General features: G+C 42.0%; 1 protein-coding gene across 1 annotated transcript in view; it reads left to right on the top strand.

The window, feature by feature from the left end:
- scospondin (subcommissural organ spondin) overlaps nt 1–19659 on the top strand; it is a 417078-nt gene that overhangs the window by 261209 nt on the left and 136210 nt on the right. The window contains exons 72-75 of the mRNA XM_039754138.1: nt 5239–5436; nt 11263–11362; nt 11449–11669; nt 16517–16666. Of these exons, the coding sequence (XP_039610072.1) occupies nt 5239–5436; nt 11263–11362; nt 11449–11669; nt 16517–16666 (669 nt within the window). The remainder of the gene's footprint in view (nt 1–5238; nt 5437–11262; nt 11363–11448; nt 11670–16516; nt 16667–19659) is intronic.

Here is a 19659-nt window from a genome sequence, read left to right as displayed (position 1 = left end):
AAGCGGACTCTGGTTCATTTATTGTTTATTCTATACGAAACCCCCCCCCTCCCCTTTACCTCCATCTCTTGCTTCTCTCTCTTCTTTTTCTTTCACTTTTGTCTCCGTGTCCGGTTCGAATCTTAAAAACATCTAAAAATATTTGTAATAAAGTTTTGGTATCAGGCGTGACGTCAGCAGAAGCTGTAACGCTCCACCTGAGAGAAAAACTGTAAGGCTAGTCGCCAGCATTCAGACATCAATTCTGATTGCTTCACAGCCGAACAGGACACGGTAAAAAAAAAAAAAAATACAACTATTAAACACAGAACTGGTACACATATAAATGCAGATTTGTTAAAACATACAGAGAACAAGGTAGGAACTGATTAAACATAAATGGAGAACCAACAATGTCTGTGCATTAAATAATTGATGAACAATGACCTCTTTACAATGGAGGAGATTTAAATTGTAATTCAAAAATTGTGATTCAAAAAAGCCCTAAAGCCTTTATTTATTTAGGTACTTAACAGGTAACTAGAAAAAATATATTATTTATTCCATTCATACCAATGATGATGAGTCCTGCTGCTGTCATGGCTGCAATCAGTACGTGCCCAGTGATTGTTGGCAGTAAGATATTGTGGTAGGATCAGGAGCCTTCAGGCAGTTCTCCATACAACCATTAACATCAACTGAGTCAGAAAGTGAACAAAATGATACCTTTACTTAAAAAAACAAATTAAAAACATGGAAGAATGAATACAGGGATGATGCAAAATGCCAAGGCTAAACGGAACAAAAATACAACACATAGAAAAATTGAACCATGTGAGAGTAAACATGTAGTATTTGGTACTCAAGATGTCAAGAAGGAAGGTTAAATAGCAGAATGCATGAAAATATATGGTCATATTTATTGCAAAAAAAAATTAAATAAACTGTTCAAAAACACATCAGATCTCAAAGGGGAAAAAAAATCCCACTGGATATTTATACTGATCTAAACTGGGTTATGTGTGAGGCATGAAAGGATGCCACATCTTTGAGGGAAATGGAATTCATCAACCTACAGAGGGCTGAATTCAAAGACACCCCAACAATCAAAGTGAAAAAAATCATGTGGCAGGCAGGCTCGTCCATTTTGCTAAAATTTCATTGCAGCAACTCCAAATCGTTCTCAGTAGTTTGGATGGGCCCACATGTGCTTGTATGCATGCCTGACAACGTCGGGGTGGGGGGGGCATGCTCCTAATGAGACGACGAATGGTGTCCTGGGGGACCTCCACCCAGATCTGGACCAGGGCATCGCTGAGCTCCTGGACAATCTGAGGTGCAACCTGGGGGTGTTGGATGGACCGAAACATAATGTGACACCCAGAGGTGTTGTATTGGACTGAGTTCAGGCGAGTAAGCGTGGGGGCCATTCAATGGTATCAATTCCTTCATCCTCCAGGAACTGCCTTCATACACATGAGGTCTGGCATTGTCGTGCACCAGGAGGAACACAGGACCCACTTCACCAGCAATGCGTCTGACAATGGGTCCAAGGATTTCATCCTGATACCGAATGGCAGTCAAGGTGCCGTTGTATAGCCTGTAGAGGTCTATGCGTCCCTCCATGGATATGCCTCCCCAGACCATCACTGACCCACCACCAAACCGGTCATGCTGAACGATGTTACAGGCAGCATAATGTTCTCCACAGCTTCTCCAGACCCTTTCACGTCTGTCACATGTGATCAGGGTGAACCTGCTCTCATCTGTGAAAAGCACAGGGCAACAGTGGTGGACCTGCCAATTCTGGTATTCTATGGTAAATGCCAATTTAGCTCCACGGTGCCGGGCAGTGAGCACAGGGCCCACTAGAGCACGTCAGGCCATCAGGCCACCCTCATAAAGTCTGTTTCTGATTATTTGGTCAGAGACATTCACACCAGTGGACTGCTGGAGGTCATTTTGTAGGCTCAGGCAGTGCTCATCCTGTTTCTCCTCGCCCAAAGGAGCAGATGCCAGTCCTGCTGATGGGATCAGGATCTTCTCTGAGGGGCCCTGTCCAGCTCTCCTAGAGTGACTGCCCATCTCCTGGAATCTCCTCCACGCCCTTGAGACTGTGCTGGGAGACACAGCAGACCTTCTGGCAATGGGAGGCACGTATTGATGTGCCATCCTGGAGATGTTGGACTACCTGTGCCAGCCCTGTAGGGTCCAAGTATGGCCTCATGCTACCAGTAGTGACACTGACCATAGCCAAAATGCAAAACTAATGGAAAAACAGATGAGGAGAGAAAAATGTCAATGGCCTCCACCTGTTAAAGCATTCATTCCTGTTTTGGGGGTCATCTCATTGTTGGCCCTCTAGTGAACCAAAGCAGCTGAAACTGATTAACAAGCCCCTCTGCTACTTAACTGACCAGATCAATAGCCCCTTTTTTGAGCAGTTTGTTTAAAATTCCATATGTATATTGATTTTATTATTATCATATAGATAATGTATACTTTTATTTGAATCAACACTTTCCCAGTGACTGTTTGCATCTGTTTATGAATGATTTACCTGCAGGTTGAGTTGTCACACCCAGCATCACACAGTAATTGGGAGTGGATGGCTTTGAATTGGGAACGCTGACATTTTATCTTTCATGGTAAAGATAAAGCACGCGCTTCGTACATTTACAACAGAACATGTGCTGTCATATTTCTTTATAGTGATCACTAACTATCTAAATGGCTCCTCAGGGTCACGCAGTAAGAGAGTGATACAGATCAAATAAGGAACTTTATCATTTTAAATTGTGCCTTTTATAGTGAGGTTCATTTGTGGGCATTTTACCACTACAGGAGAACAAATTCTTTCATGTTTCTAAATTCACTTCCCCGAACAGGTTAAATGATCTACTCATTTGTCACACATGGAGTTAGTGACTGGAACTGGTCCAGAAACCTTGTGCTTTACAGCCCAACACCTGCGCTTCTAGGCAACAATGCCTTACTGTATAAAAATAAGACAAAACAAACTTCTGCGGGCTCATTAAAACTTTAGAAACGTTCAGAACATTGAGACAAGAACAAGCCACCCAACCCACAAGTTCATTCACCCTTTTCACTTTGATTTATCTAAAATGACATCAAGACTCGATTTAAAGGTCCCTAAACTCTTGCTGTCCACCACACTGCTTGGTCTTTTATTCCATGTGTCTGTGGTTCTTTGCGTGAAGAAAAACCTTCTAACATTTGTGTGAAATCTGCCCTGAACATTTGTCAAACCATGTCCACATGTTCTTGCTGCATTCACTGTACTAATTCCCTTCATAATTTTAAACAATTCAGTCATGACACCTCTTAATCTTCATTTGGTTAAAGTGAAAAACCTCAGCTCCTTTAGTCTCTTCTTGTAGCTCATACTTCTTAGTTCTGTCTAATCAACCTCATCACTCTTCTGGGCTTTCTCTAATGTTTCTTTAATGTCTTTTATGTAATATGGAAACCAAAACTGCACACAGTACCCCAGATGAGGCCTCAGCAGTGCGTTATAAAGCTTGAACAGAACCTCCCTTGACTTAGCCTCCACACCTTGTGCTGCATAACCTAATGCCCTATTAGCCTTCTTCACCGCTTCGGCACACTGTCTGGATGTAGACAGCAATGAGTCCACTATGAGTCCCACACCCTTCTCATAAGGTCTTTCAAACCCTTAATTTCTCATAGTTAGACAGAAACAGTAATGAAAGCATAGTGACTCATTGGAAAGAAACATCATTTTTAATGAAAGGGACCAGAAGATGAGATATTAGCCATTGTGGAAGACAGCCCCCCATACACAGACAGACAGACATCAAATGTCCAATCTACACACGTTTATTGCTGTTCTCTCTCTATACAACACTGCACAATCATCTATTAGCCAAACTCAGTCCCTTCTTTATTTCTCTCGAATCCTTCTGCCGCCTCTACTCCTCTCCCCACAAGCTCCTTCTTCCTCCTCCCGACTCCGGCTCGTCTACTGAAGTGAGGCAGCCTCTTTTATAACAACCCAGATGTGCTCCAGGTGCTCTGTAACAATCTTCCAACGGCACTTCCGCCACACCAGGAAGCACTCCGGGTGTCCCTGGAATTCCTTCCGGCAGCACTTCCAAGTGTGGAGGAAGTGCTGCCATCCAGGGTTCCATAATCGTCTGGGCGCCCCTATGTGGTGTTCACGGGCCCCAATAGGGATGAGCTTCCCAGCTTTGTTCTGGTGGCCCCCATGCAGACCAGGGCAGCTGCCCTCTTGTGGCCCAGGGGAGGTCTTGTCCATCTCGTGGACCTTCCAGGCGTCCCATCTGGGTAGGGTCCCCAGCTGTCTGCCACACCATCTACACATATTCAAACCACCAAAAGTAGGAACTTAGACCAAAAATGATGCAGGAGAAGACAATTAAAAAATTAAAAATAGATTCATATATTTTGGTTCCTCCTTCATATTACGTCTTGTATTTTCCGCAGTATGAATCTGACCCAGCATGCCTCAATTTCCAACCTGTTTCTGTAGACCTTTGATCCACAAGCCTATGTGCAAGGTCAAAATATATTTTTAACACTACATTAACTTTGACTTTTATGTCATTTATTTTGAATACATCTGTAGATTGACACCTTCTGTTTTTGATTTTATCAATTTACTTTTATCCACCATACTTCCACTTAAAGACCTGTGCTTCATAGACTAGCTAGATATGCTAACTTGTCTAAGATGAGCGGAAATCCAGTAAGCTGAATTCTGTCTGTCTGACAGTTACACTCTATTTGACGTATTTAGCATGAATGTTTAATTCATGTTAATGCAGTGCACCATCTATTGGAATGTATTTTGTATTGCATTTAGTAATAAAATGCACTGCAGTTTTCATTCCAACAGATGGAGCATCACAAACATTAGCAGTACTTTTCCAAATCCGATACCAAATGTCAAATAACAGAGACATAGCAACCAGATGGACACACAGATTCACAGATAGACACACACACACAATCACTCATCCCTTGATTAAGGTTGGTTTATCAATATAATAAAATTGCACAAATGTCATGCAACTACAACATTTTGTAATACCCTTTAATATATACAAATAAGTATCTATTTTCTAATATTTAATGTGTCAAAGGTTTTTGTTTAGTCTTGAAATCCACTGTCCTGTATTAGCTGCACTCTGCAATAGATGATGGTACGAGATGAAAATTTCTCCATGACGGTGGTCTCTATATGTGTGTTTGCAGAATGTGGAGGAGGCCAGGTTGACTTCCCCTGTGGTAAACCATGTCCAAGGACTTGTGATGACCTCCAGAGTGATACAGTTTGTGAGGACAGCACGGTCTGCCAGCCCTCTTGCGGTTGCCCTGGTCAGCAAGTTCTTCAAGATGGCATTTGTGTGGATCCGTCGCTGTGTCGTTGTAAATACCAGAACATCACAACAGGTAAGATAAGGGCTGCTGCTTCTAAAATGACAAGTTGAGCTTCAATGCATGGAGATAGCACTAACATGTACCTTTTAATGTTGTATACAAAATATATATATTTGTTTAACATTTAAACACACAAATATGTATGTGAAATGTAATAATTTACTTAATCAGGCAATAATGATCCTATAAACCTATTGTAGAGATGTACAATCTAAAATATATAACTAAATATAGCAGGTAAAAATTATTTTTGTAACTGTTTTGATATACTGTATATATATATATATATATATATATATATATATATATATATATATATATATATATATATATATATATATATATATATATATATATATATATATATATACTGTACAGTTAGGTCCATAAATATTTGGACAGAGACAACTTTTTCTAATTTTGGTTCTGTACATTACCATAATGAATTTTAAATGAAACAACTCAGATGCAGTTGAAGTGCAGACTTTCAGCTTTAATTCAGTGGGTTGAACAAAAAGATTGCATAAAAATGTGAGGCAACTAAAGCATTTTTGAACACAATCCCTTCATTTCAGGGGCTCAAAAGTAATTGGACAATTGACTCAAAGGCTATTTCATGGCAGGGGTGTTTAAGTCCGTTGTGATGTCTTATCAATTAAGCAGATAAAAGGCCTGCAGTTGATCTGAGGTGTGGTGTTTGCATGTGGAAGATTTTGCTGTGAACAGACAACATGCGGTCAAAGGAGCTCTCCATGCAGGTGAAAGAAGCCATCCTTAAGCTGCGAAAACAGAAAAAACCCATCTGAGAAATTGCTACAATATTACGATTTTCAAAATCTACAGTTTGGTACATCCTGAGAAAGAAAGCAAGCACTGGTGAACTCAGCAACGCAAAAAGACCTGGACGTCCACAGAAGACAACAGTGGTGGATGATCGCAGAATGATTTCCATGATGAAGAGAAACCCCTTCACAACAGCCAACCAAGTGAACAACACTCTCCAGGGGGTCATCGTATCGATATCCAAGTCTACCATAAAGAGAAGACTGCATGGAAATAAATACAGAGGGTGAACTGCAAGGTGCAAGCCACTCATAAGCCTCAAGAATAGAAAGGCTAGATTGGACTTTGCTAAAGAACATCTAAAAAAGCCAGCACAGTTCTGGAGAAACATTCTTTGGACAGATGAAACCAAGATCAACCTCTACCAGAATGATGGCAAGAAGAAAGTATGGACAAGGCGTGGAACAGCTCATTATCCAAAGCATATCACATCATCTGTAAAACACGGTGGAGGTAGTGTGATGGCTTGGGCGTGCATGGCTGCCAGTGGCACTGGGACACTAATGTTTATTAATGATGTGACACAGGACAGAAGCAGCCGAATGAATTCTGAGGTGTTCAGAGACATACTGTCTACTCAAATCCAGCTAAATGACGTCAAAATGATTGGGCGGCGTTTCATGATACAGATGGACAATGACCCAAAACATACAGCCAAAGCAACACAGGAGTTTATTAAAGCAAAGAAGTGGAAAATTCTTGAATGGCCAAGTCAGTCACCTGATCTTAACCCAACTGAGCATGCATTTCACTTGTTGAAGACTAAACTTCGGACAGAAAGGCCCGCAAACAAACAGCAACTGAAAGCCGCTGCAGTAAAGGCCTGCCAGAGCACTAAAAAGGAGGAAACGCAGCATCTGGTGATGTCCAGGAGTTCAAGACTTCAGGCTGGCATTGCCAGCAGAGGGTTTTCAACCAAGTATTAGAAATGAACATTTTATTTTCAGTTATTTAATTTGTCCAATTACTTTTGAGCCCCTGAAATGAAGGGATTGTGTTAAAGAAATGCTTTAGTTGCCTCACATTTTTATGCAATCGTTTTGTTCAACCCACTGAATTAAAGCTGAAAGTCTGCACTTCAACTGCATCTGAGTTGTTTCATTTAAAATTCATTGTGGTAATGTACAGAACCAAAATTAGAAAAAAGGACCTAACTGTATATAGTGAAAGACATAACAGATGAACTGGCATGCCAATTGGGATGTAAAGTGGTACCTTATCCTTCTGGAGGACCTTTATAGAAGAACAGCGTGAATGGAGGCGCACCCCACCAGGATGGTTCCTATTCCTTCTCTCAGTAAGGGAGAAAAAATAATGGTGGACTAAGGGAAACTACCTGCCAAGATCAGAGTATCCCCTGTACGGTTGCTGTAGTTCAGGAGAACAGCCCTGTTGGTGTCCCTGGGTGCTGCCAGAGAAGACTTGCCTTCTTCTTGACTGTTCATCCTGACCCAGAAGTGCTTCCAGAGTACAATTTTGTGGCAATAGACATACCCCGGGTCTGTTATAAAACAAGCCAACTCACATCAGTGTCAACTCTAATGTTTGGTGGAGGTGGGATAATGGTCTGGGGCTATTTTTTAAGGTTTGGGCCAGGCCCTTTCATTCCAGTGAAGGTTACTGTTAATGCTACAGAATACAAAGACATTTTAGACACTTGTGTGCATCCAACTTTGTTGGAACAGTTTGGGGAAAGCAATGTTATGCAACAGCAAAGCCAGGACTATAAAGACATTTTGTGGCAAGTTTGGTGTGGAGGAAATCGAGTGGCCTGCAAAGAACGATGACCTCAAGCCTGTTGAACACCTTTGAGATTAATTGGAATACCAAATGTGAGCCAGGTCTTCTCGTCCAGGATCAGTACCTGACCTCACAAATGTTCTTTTGACTGAATGGACACAAATTCCTATAGACACAATCCAAAATCTTGTGAGAGGCCTTCTGAGAAGACTAGAAGTTGTTATAGCCACAACAAGTGGGGTGCCAACTCCATATTATAAATTGTGAATTTCCCCTTGGGATTAATAAAGTATCTATCTATTGTGACAGACAGCCGCGTCCCATGCCCGGCCGGGACGCCTCTGCTGCATACGTCCCTGGGGAGCCACCATGGACAGTGCAATGCCTCATCCGGGGCGCCTGGGGGCAGCCTCCCTGGCAGTGGGTCCTTCCTCAGTCTCCCCCGTGGCTCCATGGGACATGGAGTCCACCACAGTCCGGTTGGGAGATGGGGTGGCCGCTAGGGGGTCCTGCGCCGAGGCACTCCGGGGGAGGCATTGCATTGTCCATGGTGGCTCCCCCGGGACGTATGCAGCAGAGGCGTCCCGGCTGGGCATGGGACCCGGCTGTCCATCACACTATCTATCTATCTATCTATCTATCTATCTATCTATCTATCTATCTATCTATCTATCTATCTATCTATCTATTAATGCCCATGGTTTTGGAGTTAGAGGTCCTACAAGCTCATATACTTGTAGATGTGATGGTTAGGTATCCCAAACTTTTGGCCATATAGTGTAAGTTAGAAGTCATAACTGTATTATGGTGCTGTGTTTTAAATGTGTATGCTATACTTACTGCATAAAATATGAATACTATTTTCTAAAAATACTTTTAAATAAGAGACATTCATAAATCTCTGACCCCCACCTGTAGACACCAAGTAATATGAGAGCAGACATATTGCAATAAGAACAACTAAAAACACTTATACGTGTTTAAGGCTTTAGATATGAGAAACATGGCTGTTTATATGACATTAGTCACAGGAGGAAAACATAAAAACCTGGTGCCAATCCTACTAATTTCAGTAATTTTCATCCTATTTCTAATCTACCCTTCATTTCCAAAATTCCTGAAAAAATAGTGGGCATTCAACTTCATTCTCATTTCTCTTAAAATAATCTGTATGAACAGTTCCAGTCTGGTTTTCGCCTCCTCCATAGTACAGAAACGGCACTTATCGAAATTACTCATGGCCTCCTTATGGCAGCTGCTTCTGGTTTAATTACTATTCTCTTCCTCTTTGATTTGAGTGCAGCCTTTGGCACTATTGGTCACACTGCTCTTCTCAATAGATTATCTTCAATTGGCATTACCCACATACCACTAGATTGGTTCAGATCCGACCTCTCAGGCTGTACTCAGTTAGTTCATCTTAAAAGTTTCACATTCCAACCCACTGCTGTTACTTCAGGTGTGCCCCAGGGCTCTGTCCTTGAGCTACCTCCTCTTCATTATTTACCTCCTTCCTCTCGGCAGTATCTTTTGTAAATATAACATTATGCTGTTATGCTGATGACACCCAGCTCTATCTCACTAGCAAACTTACTGCTTCCTTTCCACCCTCCTCCCTTACTGATTGCATAGTTGAAATCAAATCCTGGTTTTCTTCAACCTTTCTTAAATTAAATAGTGACAAAACCGAGGTTCTCCTCATTGGTACAAAATCAACATTATCTAAAACTGATCATTTTTCCTTTCTTATTGATAATTCCTCTGTCTCCTCAAGGCCATTAACCTGCAATTGCTCTGTCCTGGGTATGACGTTAATCTGCATCCATCCCTGCAATGAGGTAGGCCCTCCAACCTGCAGGGAAAAACTTGGGTTTGGTGGCAGAATTAGCACTTCAGCCACCATAAAAAACCTCCCACTGTTCCACTCCATGTGAACTAGCATGGTGCTGAGGAGTCACCCGTTGCATGGCTGCACTCGAGTCCTAATCTGGATCCTGAGTTGGTTTGTCGTGTGGTGGGTACAGCAATGCGCTGTATAAGCTTGTGCTCCTAACCTCACTCTATCTCTATCTCTTCCCTTCCCCACAGGTTAAGAGTCTGGGTGTCATCCTTAACAGTACTTTATCCTTTCAGTCCCACATCCATAACTTCTCCTGGTCTGCATTTTTCCACTTGCGTAACATTAATGGTATTCGCCCCTCCCTCACTCCCCACACCACTGTTATCCTTGTTCATAACCTTGTCACTTCTCGTCTGGATTACTGCAATTCCCTTTTCTTTGGTCTTTTTCACAAATCTCTTTATAAGCTTCAACTGGTCCAGAATTTAGCTGCCCGCATCATTACTAGAACCTCCTCTATTCACCATATCACTCCCGTCTTACAGCAGCTTCACTGGCTTCCAGTTAAGTTCCGCATTCAATTCAAAATTCTCCTACTAACTTTTAAGACTATCTACAGCCTTGCCCCTCCATATCTGTCTGACCTCCTCCATGTTGCCATTTTCTCCCGTACACTTAGTTTCTCTTCCTCCATCCACTTGACTGCCCCATTCAGTTGCTGTGCTCCCCAGCTCTGGAACTCACTACCATCTGAGCTTAGAAATATTGAATCATTCTCACTTTTCAAATCTAAACTTAAAACTAATTTGTTTAAGATGTTTTTCTCTTTGATTACAATTGCTCTGTCTGATTTCAATTTTTGTATTTTAGTTTTGTTTATAATGTTTTATGTAGGGTGGCACGGCGCTGCAGTGGTAGCGCTGCTGCCTCGCAGTAAGGAGACCCGGGTCCTCCCTGCGTGGAGTTTGCATGTTCTCCCCGTGTCTGCGTGGGTTTCCTCCGGGTACTCCGGTTTCCTCCCACAGTCCAAAGACATGCAGGTTAGGTGTATTGGCCATCCTAAATTGTCCCTAGTGTGTGCTTGGTGTGTGGGTATGTGTGCCCTGCAGTGAACTGGCACCCTGCCCAGAGTTTGTTTCCTGTGTTGGCTGGGATTGGCTCCAGCAGACCCCCGTGACCCTGTAATTAGGATATAGCAGGTTGGATAATGGATGGATGGATGTTTTATCTATTGTTCAGTGTCCTTGAGCGTTTAGAAAGGTTCCTATGAAGAAATAAAATGTATTATTATTATTATTATTATAAACTCAAGTCAGAGTCAAAGGAACTCAAATGATCACCTTTTAGACCTTCTGAGATAGCGTTCAAGTTTAATAAGTCTAATCCAAACTGCACTTTATGTCTTTTCATCTCAGATGGCTCTGGTGTGGGGAATGGATCTTGGGTCTGGCCGGAGTCAATAGTCTGGATGTACAGTGAACCTGGAGAGACCATCTACACTGCCTGTCAAAACTGGTAATGTTCATTTCACACTCAAAGCCATTCTTCATTCTGAATGACATGTGTAGTCACTGGATCTTAATGCCATCCTTGTCCTACAGCACTTGTGAAGAAGGCCACCTTTACTGCCAGTCAGATCCTAGATGTCGCTTAGATGGCAACTGGAGCCCGTGGTCCAAATGGTCACCTTGCACTTTAACCTGTGGTGTTGGCACTAAGTTTCGATATCGTGATTGTAGTAACCCTGCGCCACAGGGAGGTGGGAGAGGTTGTTTAGGAGATGCAGAGCAACAGCGTAGCTGTAATGCGTTCCCTTGTGAAGGTATGTATGCTACTGGGGATATCTTATTTCTTTTATATTGAGGTTGTGTTTTTTGATAAAGTATCTCTAATTTCAGTCCTAAAAACTGAAGTCTCGAAGTAGGAAATGTCTAATGCTGTGCCTTCTGGAAGGTTGCGAGTTCCAATCCAGTTACTGGTAGAAGGATTGAACAAGGCCCATAACCTGAGAATTGCTCTAGGAGTGCTGTACAATGGCTGACCCTGTTCTCTGACCCCAAAGGTCATGCAAAAAGACAATTTCCCCTCTGAGATTAATTAAATTTATCATCAGCAGCAACACCATTTATAGATCAACTGTATTTTTATATATTTTTCTAAGTCCAAATATTGCCAAGGAAATGATAATAATAATAAATTTTAATTACGGTGCCTTTCATGACACTCAAGGTCACCTCACGGAGTAAAACAGACCATTATTAAAATTCATGGTAATAAAACAACAGTAAAGATTAAAACAATTAATAAGCAAACAATAAATAAACAATAATCAATAGTGAAATCGGACAACAGTAGGTTACAGAAATCATAAAGAACAGTTAGCTCACAGTGCAAAGGCCTGTCAGAATAAATGGGTTTTTAAAGCAGCTTTACATTTTGTAACAGAGTCCAGATTTCAGATGTGGGAGAGTAAAGTGCGGGTGCAGCAACAGAAAAGGCCCAGCTGGGACAGTCAGTAAACCTGCCGATGAGGATTGCAGGGAATGAACAGGAGTGTAAGGGTGGAGGAGGCCAGTGATGTAGCTGGGAGCCATGTTATGTAAAGTTTTAAATGTGAGGAGAAGAATTTTGAAGCTGACGCGATGAGCCACAGAGAGACAACGGAACTGAATTAGGTGAGGTGTGATATGGTCCTCTGTTTTGGGGTGCGTGATGATCCTGGCACCAAAGTTTTAAATGAATCTGTAATCTGTGGAGGAGTTTATTCAGGATGAGAGAATGAATGCCATTGCAGCAGTCAATGTGGGAAGTAACTAAGGCATTGACTAACACCTCAGTTTTATAGTACCCTCCATAATATTTAGGACAAAAACACATTTTTCCTTGATTTACTTTTGCTCCTCTGCTCCAATGTTTAAAATTAGAAATCAAACAATTCAGATGTGATTAAAGTGCACATTGCAGACATTAATTTAAGACTATTTCCATACATTTTGGTCACACCATGTAGACATGACAATACTTTCTCTACATGGTCTTTCTATTTCAGGGCACCATTATGTTTGGAACAACTGGCGTCACAGATGTTTGTGATTCCTCAGGTGGGTTTCATTGCTTCATAAGATAACCATGGCTTAAATCTACCCTTTGGAGTCTGTAGTTTCCATTGTTGAGCATGAGAACAAGAGCTATGTTAATGACAGCCAGAGAAGCCATCAAGAGGCTGAACAATTGGAATAAAACCCTTCGATACATCAGTAAAACCTTAAGATTAACTAAATCAACTGTCTGGAATATCATTAAGAAGAAAGAACACACTGGTGAGCTCAGTAATCATAAAAAGACTGGTAGGCCAAGGAAGACCTCCACTGCTGATGACAGAAGAATTCTCACTATGGTCAAGAAAAAGCCCACAGCGCCTGTACGACAGATCTGAGACAGTATTTAGGAGGCAGATGTGGACGTGTCAGAGGCGACTATCAGCAGAAGACTTCATGAACAGAAATACAGAGGCTACACTGAGAGATACATACCACTAGTTAGCCACAAGAACAGTTTGGCCAGATTTCAGTTTGTAAAAAAGAACTAAGATCGTGGAGAATTCTGGAAAAAGGTCTTGTGGACAGACGAGACAAAGATGAACCTGCATCAGAGTGATGGCGAGGGCAAAGTGTGGAGACCAAAAGGAACTGCGCAAGATCCAAAGCAGACCACCTTATCTGTTAAACATGATGGTGGAGGTGTTATGGTTTGGGCATGTATGGATGCCACAGGTCCTGGCACACTTCTTTTCATTGATGATGGAAATGCTGAGGGCAGATGCACAATGAATTCTGAGGTGTAAAGAAACATCTGATCTGCTCAAGTTCTAGTAAATGCCTTCAAAGTGACTGGACGGTGCATCATCCTACAACAAGATAATGATTCAAACATACTGCTGAGGCAACACAGTGGTTTATCCAAGGTAAAAAATGGAAAATTCTTGAATGGCCAAGCCAGTCACCTAATTTAAATCCAATTGAGCAGGACTTCCATATGCTGAAGAGAAAACTTAAGGGGGCAAGCCCACCGAAACATGCAGGAGCTGAAGATGTTTGCATTAGAGGCTTGGCAGAGCATCGCCAGAGAAGATCCTCAGCATTTGGTGACATCTATGAATGGCAAACATCAGGCTGTCATTGCATGTGAGGGATATGCGACAGATTCCTAAATATGATGGATTTAATAGACTTGCCAACATTATGGTGCCCTGAAATAGAAGACCATGTAGAAAAAGTGTTGTGATTTCTACATGGTGAGACCAAAATGTGTCCAAATCCCCTTAAATGAAAGTCTGAAATGCAAACTTTAATCACGATGTCTGAATTGTTTGATTTGTAATTTTTAAACCGTGGAGCAAATGGATACATAAAGCACAAACATGTCCTTGTTCCAAACATTATGGAAGCACTGTAGATGGGGGACACGTTACGTAAAGCTTTAAATGTGAGGAGAAGAATTTTGAAGTGAAACCAGTAAGTGACCGGGAACCAGTGGAGCCAAACAAGGTCTGCTTACTTGTTATGCGTGATAAGGGCAACAGAGTGTTGAATGAGTTGTAATCTGCGGAGGACTTTATTCGGGATGCCATATAGAATGCCATTACAGTAGTAAATGTGGGAAGTAACTATGGAATTGACTAACATAAAAGTGCTACGTTGTATCATTGCAGGACACATTCCGGCAATATTCTAAATACTGTAGAACAGTGTTTCCCAAACTCGGTTCTGGGGACCCCCTGTGTCTGCAGGTTTTTGTTCCAACCAGCTTCTGTTTTTAATTTAACTCCTGCGCTAATTAAGTGATGTGTTATTTCCCAAGTTCTGTGTTTATGGAACAATATAGAAATTAGAAAAGTTTGCTAAAAAAAATATATTAAAATGTACCAAGCAGTTATATAAGAATAATGTATTTTTTTTAACAATATTTTCATCTTGATTTTCATTCTACTTTTCCAGGTGTTCTAATTGTTTAATTAATCCATTATTTACTAATTAGTGGCTCTGACACTAAAGTACTTTCACGATTCAGCGTTGTTTGCCTGGGTGTCCACTCTGCTCATTTTTAATTGTCAATATTAAGATACAACGAAGGGGGGAAAACTGCACAGAGAAAGGGCAAAATATAATGAAATCAACAAAAGTGAGTTAAGCATTTAAATCCATAGCAAAAGCAGAAATATTTATAAATGTACAAATCATGCTGCTGTGCTTTTCTGAATGTCGAATAAAAAAAAAAAAAATACCAGCTAATTAAGTGGGATCAGTGCTGTCAGGTGTTGTCACTGATTAGGAATCTGGTTGGAACGAAAACCTGCAGTGACAGTGGGTCACCAGGACCGAGTTTGGGAAACACTGCTGTAGAAGGTAGTTTGGGAGATATTTTTTATGGCGCTTTTCCACTGCATAGTACGGCACAGCACGGTTCAGTACAGCTCACCTTGGTTCGGCTCAGTTCGGCTCGGTTTGCGTTTCGACTGCAGTTTAGTACCGCTTTAGAGTGGGCGGGATTATTCACGTGTCGTTATAGTTGTCTATTGCCGTGACATCATCGTAAACGTGCCACAAGCAACCTCCTGAAAAACTTTTTCATTCCGTGTCGCCCCATCCAGCTCTCGCTGGATCCGCTCCTCGGCTACCAACGAGAGGAACGTCTGTACTTCCTCAATAGACCACAAAACAGGCATTTTTGGTTGAAACAAAATGGTGCGTCCGAACCTTCGCTGGCTGTGCTAAAAATCTAGCGGGTCTGTTGTGTCTCGTGTCGCAAGTTCAGTGACGCAGTAATGACGATTTTCTCCGGCCAATCAGTGACCAGCAGAGTTTACACATCACGTTTTGGTAACGGTTTGGCGCGCTTGGAACCTCGGCTGAGGTGGTACTAAAAAAAGGACCAGGTACCAGGTACTGTTCCCAGTGGAAAACCCCCCAAAAGTGAGCTGAACTGAACCGTGTCGTGCCGTACTATGCAGTGGAAAAGCGCCATTATATGCAGGGCAAAGGAGAGAGTGCTGTCCAAGATTGCACCAGGTTCTTTACCGGAGCGGAAATGGTTATAATACAGTCATCAAAGGAGAGGGTCAAAGCGTTGTACTTATCAAGTATGGATTTAAACCCTATGATTAATAATTCAATTTTACTGCAGTTGAGCGTAAGGAAATTGATTGTCATCCAGGTCCTTTTGTTCTGGAGACAAGAAGTGAGGATATCAAGTGGAAAAGCCTATGTAGGTTTGGTGGATAGCTAGAACTGAGCAAACCAATGGAAATGAATACCATGATGATGGAACATATTACTAAGGGGGAGAAGATAACTGATGAACAGGAGTGGACCCAGCACTGAGCCTCGTGGAGCTCCCTGGGTGACAGTAAAGTTCTCTGAACAGAAAGGCTTGATTTGGACAAAATGCTGACTTCATTAAAGGTAGGAAGAGAGCCTTCAAGATACACGCAAAGCCCTCTTAACCCCATATGTAGAACATTTCATACATATGTTACCCCTGTAATGTCTATTGTAAGTATGGTACATTTTACATTAAGGACACGTTTAGACCGCAATTTTTGTTTGCATAGTATTATTTAGCCGAGTTGTCAGAGCCGCTTCATTGACTACAGAGCTGTCTCCTTTACAGATTCCGAATCTTGGGGTGAATGGTCAGCTTGGACAGAATGCACCGTCACCTGTGGTGGAGGAGAACAGATCCGAAGACGCACATGCCGATATTCTGAATGCAAAGGACTTACTCAACAGAGCAAGGCATGCAACACTCACGTGTGTCTTGGTAAGTTCAATGTCATAAAAATTGTAATATATATATATATTTTGAGGTGAGCGGCTTAGACATTTGCTGCTTCTTTTCATGGTTTTCTCTCGGTATCCTCCTGCTGCACTTGATGTTGCTGCTCTTGCCCATGGCTTGTGACACCAAAGATAAAGAGGACCTTGTGATTTACTGACAGAAGGAGTTAATATTCTGTCTACGCTCCCTGCCATGTGATTATGATGCTGCCAGGTGGCCTTCATCAACAAAACCAGAACTTTTTGTGTGTTCTGCTGAGACTTTCTCTTTTATAATTAACCATGAAACCAAACAGGTTTATTTGCTTTATCAATGCTGCTTAGTGCAGTTCTTGTTTTCTTCTCCTCCATATCTTAATTGAAGTGTTAATGGACTCTGTATTGTCATGCTTTGTTTTACTGTAGGTTTACTGAAGTTTCATCATATTAACTGTAGTATGGCTTGGCAATTTAATGTCCCTGCAATGTACAAATGGATTTCGGCATGTGTGCTGTGCCTGTATTCAGTGATGATTGCTATGCAAGAATAGGCTGAAAACATCTGAATGATGTGAATTGCTTTATTATCGTGGTGTTGAGTGAAAATCACCAAGTTCATTTTTGGATTCCCTTGCACAGCCAGACCCAATGTGCTTAAGCATTGATTAGGAGTGATTCCTGTATTGCCTGTCACTCCTCAGTACTCCACATAAGGACTCAAGAGCTTCAGCATGAACAGCACATGCGTGTCCCTGGATATGTCCTAGACCTAAAGGCCACCTTGGTTCCTAAGAGTAATCTAGACAATTGGAGGCTGATACACCATGGCTAGTGCCACATACTAACTAATGATGTATAACTGCCACCTTAAGACTTTGAAACACACTCTCCTAATTTCCACAACCCTGGTCTGCACATTACAGGTGGTCCCATTACATTCCAACCCAGATCTTATAAAGCAGTGGTTCTCAAACTGTGGGGCGGGCCCCCCTAGGGGGGCGCGAAGTAACAAAAAGATGTGGAAAAAAAAAGAAAACAAGAATCGAAAATATGAAAAATACATCTATTGAAACCAAAACAAAATAACTTAAACTGCATTCTCATACTAGAAAAATAGATATAGAGTTAGATAAATGTTGATAAAAGTTCCATCCATCCAGTTCCTAACCCGCTGAATCTGAATACAGGGTCACGGGGGTCTGCTGGAGCCAATCCCAGCCAACACAGGGCACAAGGCAGGAACCAATCCTGGGCAGGGCGCCAACCCACCGCAGGACACACACAAACACACCCACACACCAAGCACACACTAGGGCCAATTTAGAATCGCCAATCCACCTAACCTGCATGTCTTTGGATTGTGGGAGGAAACCCATGCAGACACGGGGAGAACATGCAAACTCCACGCAGGGAGGACCCGGGAAGCGAACCCGGGTCTCCTAACTGCGAGGCAGCAGCGCTACCACTGTGCCACCGTGCCGCCCTTGATAAAAGTTAAGTAGGTATAATATCAAATCTATGATATATCATTAATTAAAAAAGAACAAATTGATATTAGTGGGCTCTTTTCAAAAAAACATTAGGGGGGCGCGATTAAAACTGTTATGAAAACTTGGGTCGCAAATACGTAAAAGTTGAGAAACGCTGTTGTAAAGGGATTCACTCACTGGGTGAGATATTTCATGAGTCAGGCCTTTAAATATACCAGTCTCTAAAATCATCCTTTTCTATCCCCTTATCTTCCTTTTGCTTTTACTTACAACTTTCATCTTTAAAGCTTATCGGGTTCTAATCTCTTCTACCCTTGTTTCCCATTCTTTGTATAATTTCTCATTTACTTTGTCCCCTGATTGCAAACCAGTGTCTCTACTATATGCCAGTGTTTTTCAATCAGGTGTGCTGCGGAAATAATAGAGTAGCGCACCTTGATCTGAACCTGATAAGGACAAGCTCCACAGGTGGTCGAGACCTGTTTGAGGAGGACAGGGGTACCTGGAGAAGCTGGCATTAAATCAGACCCACGATCACTATGTTGCAGGCAGAGCACTTAGAGCACCTTTGGACATGTCTCCTGGCTGCCTGGATGTGGGGTTGCCAGAGTCTCACAGGACATGGTGGAGAGTTGGCATATGAGTACCCTATGAGGCAGACAGGGACGGGCAAAGTGACAGAGCAGCTGGGAGATGCAAGCAAAGTGGTCACTAAGTGCGATGTCTGCAAACACTGGTCTCAGAGCTGATGTTTTACCAGCTTTTCTGGTAGTCTCACCCCTTCGGACAATCGAGGACGTGTATGAGATAGAATGTGTTTGTGGTTAGTAGAACAGTCTTGTGTCTTGGGATGTTTATGGTTACAAAAAGTGTGCCACCACAGAAAAACTGTTGGGAAACCCTGTTATATGTAATGATTTGTAAAACATCCTATCACCCACTGTTAATTAAGTCGGTGCAGCTCACCAGTTTTTCTCCCACTCCTTCAATTTCATGGAATTTAATTCTAAAAAACTTCTAATTGATTTGAAGGAATCCTTATCATCAACAAAGTCAACTGAACGATTGTATGTTACATCCCCTAAAGTAAAAGACATGCTTGGGGATTGTCCTCTGACCCAAATTGTCACTTTTGCTCCCTGCACCCCAGGTACTCTTATGCATATTTTGGGACTGTCCATCCGTGTTTAGTTTTTGGTCTGGGGTGTCTGATTTTCTTACTTGCATTTTCATTATTAACACCCCCTTATTTCCTCACTTTTTCCTACTTCTAGACATTTCCTCACTTCATTTATCTCTTATCCAGTAGAGGCTATTTGTATTAGGGACAGTCGCTGCCAAAATTCCTGCTGCCTCTCACTGGCAATCTCCTGATTCCTTTTCTCTTGCTTTCTGAAAGTCTTCCTTTCTTAATTTGATCCTTTTGGAGTTGTCAGCGGGGAGGATGAATGGGGCTCTTCTCTATATACGGTATATAAAATCCAACGTCTGTCTGTACGTCTGTTCT

Source organism: Polypterus senegalus, chromosome 5, assembly GCF_016835505.1.
Source record: "Polypterus senegalus isolate Bchr_013 chromosome 5, ASM1683550v1, whole genome shotgun sequence".
NCBI lineage: Eukaryota > Metazoa > Chordata > Cladistia > Polypteriformes > Polypteridae > Polypterus > Polypterus senegalus.
Note: the sequence above shows the minus strand (reverse complement) of the source record. Positions and strands in the feature narration are given on the sequence as shown.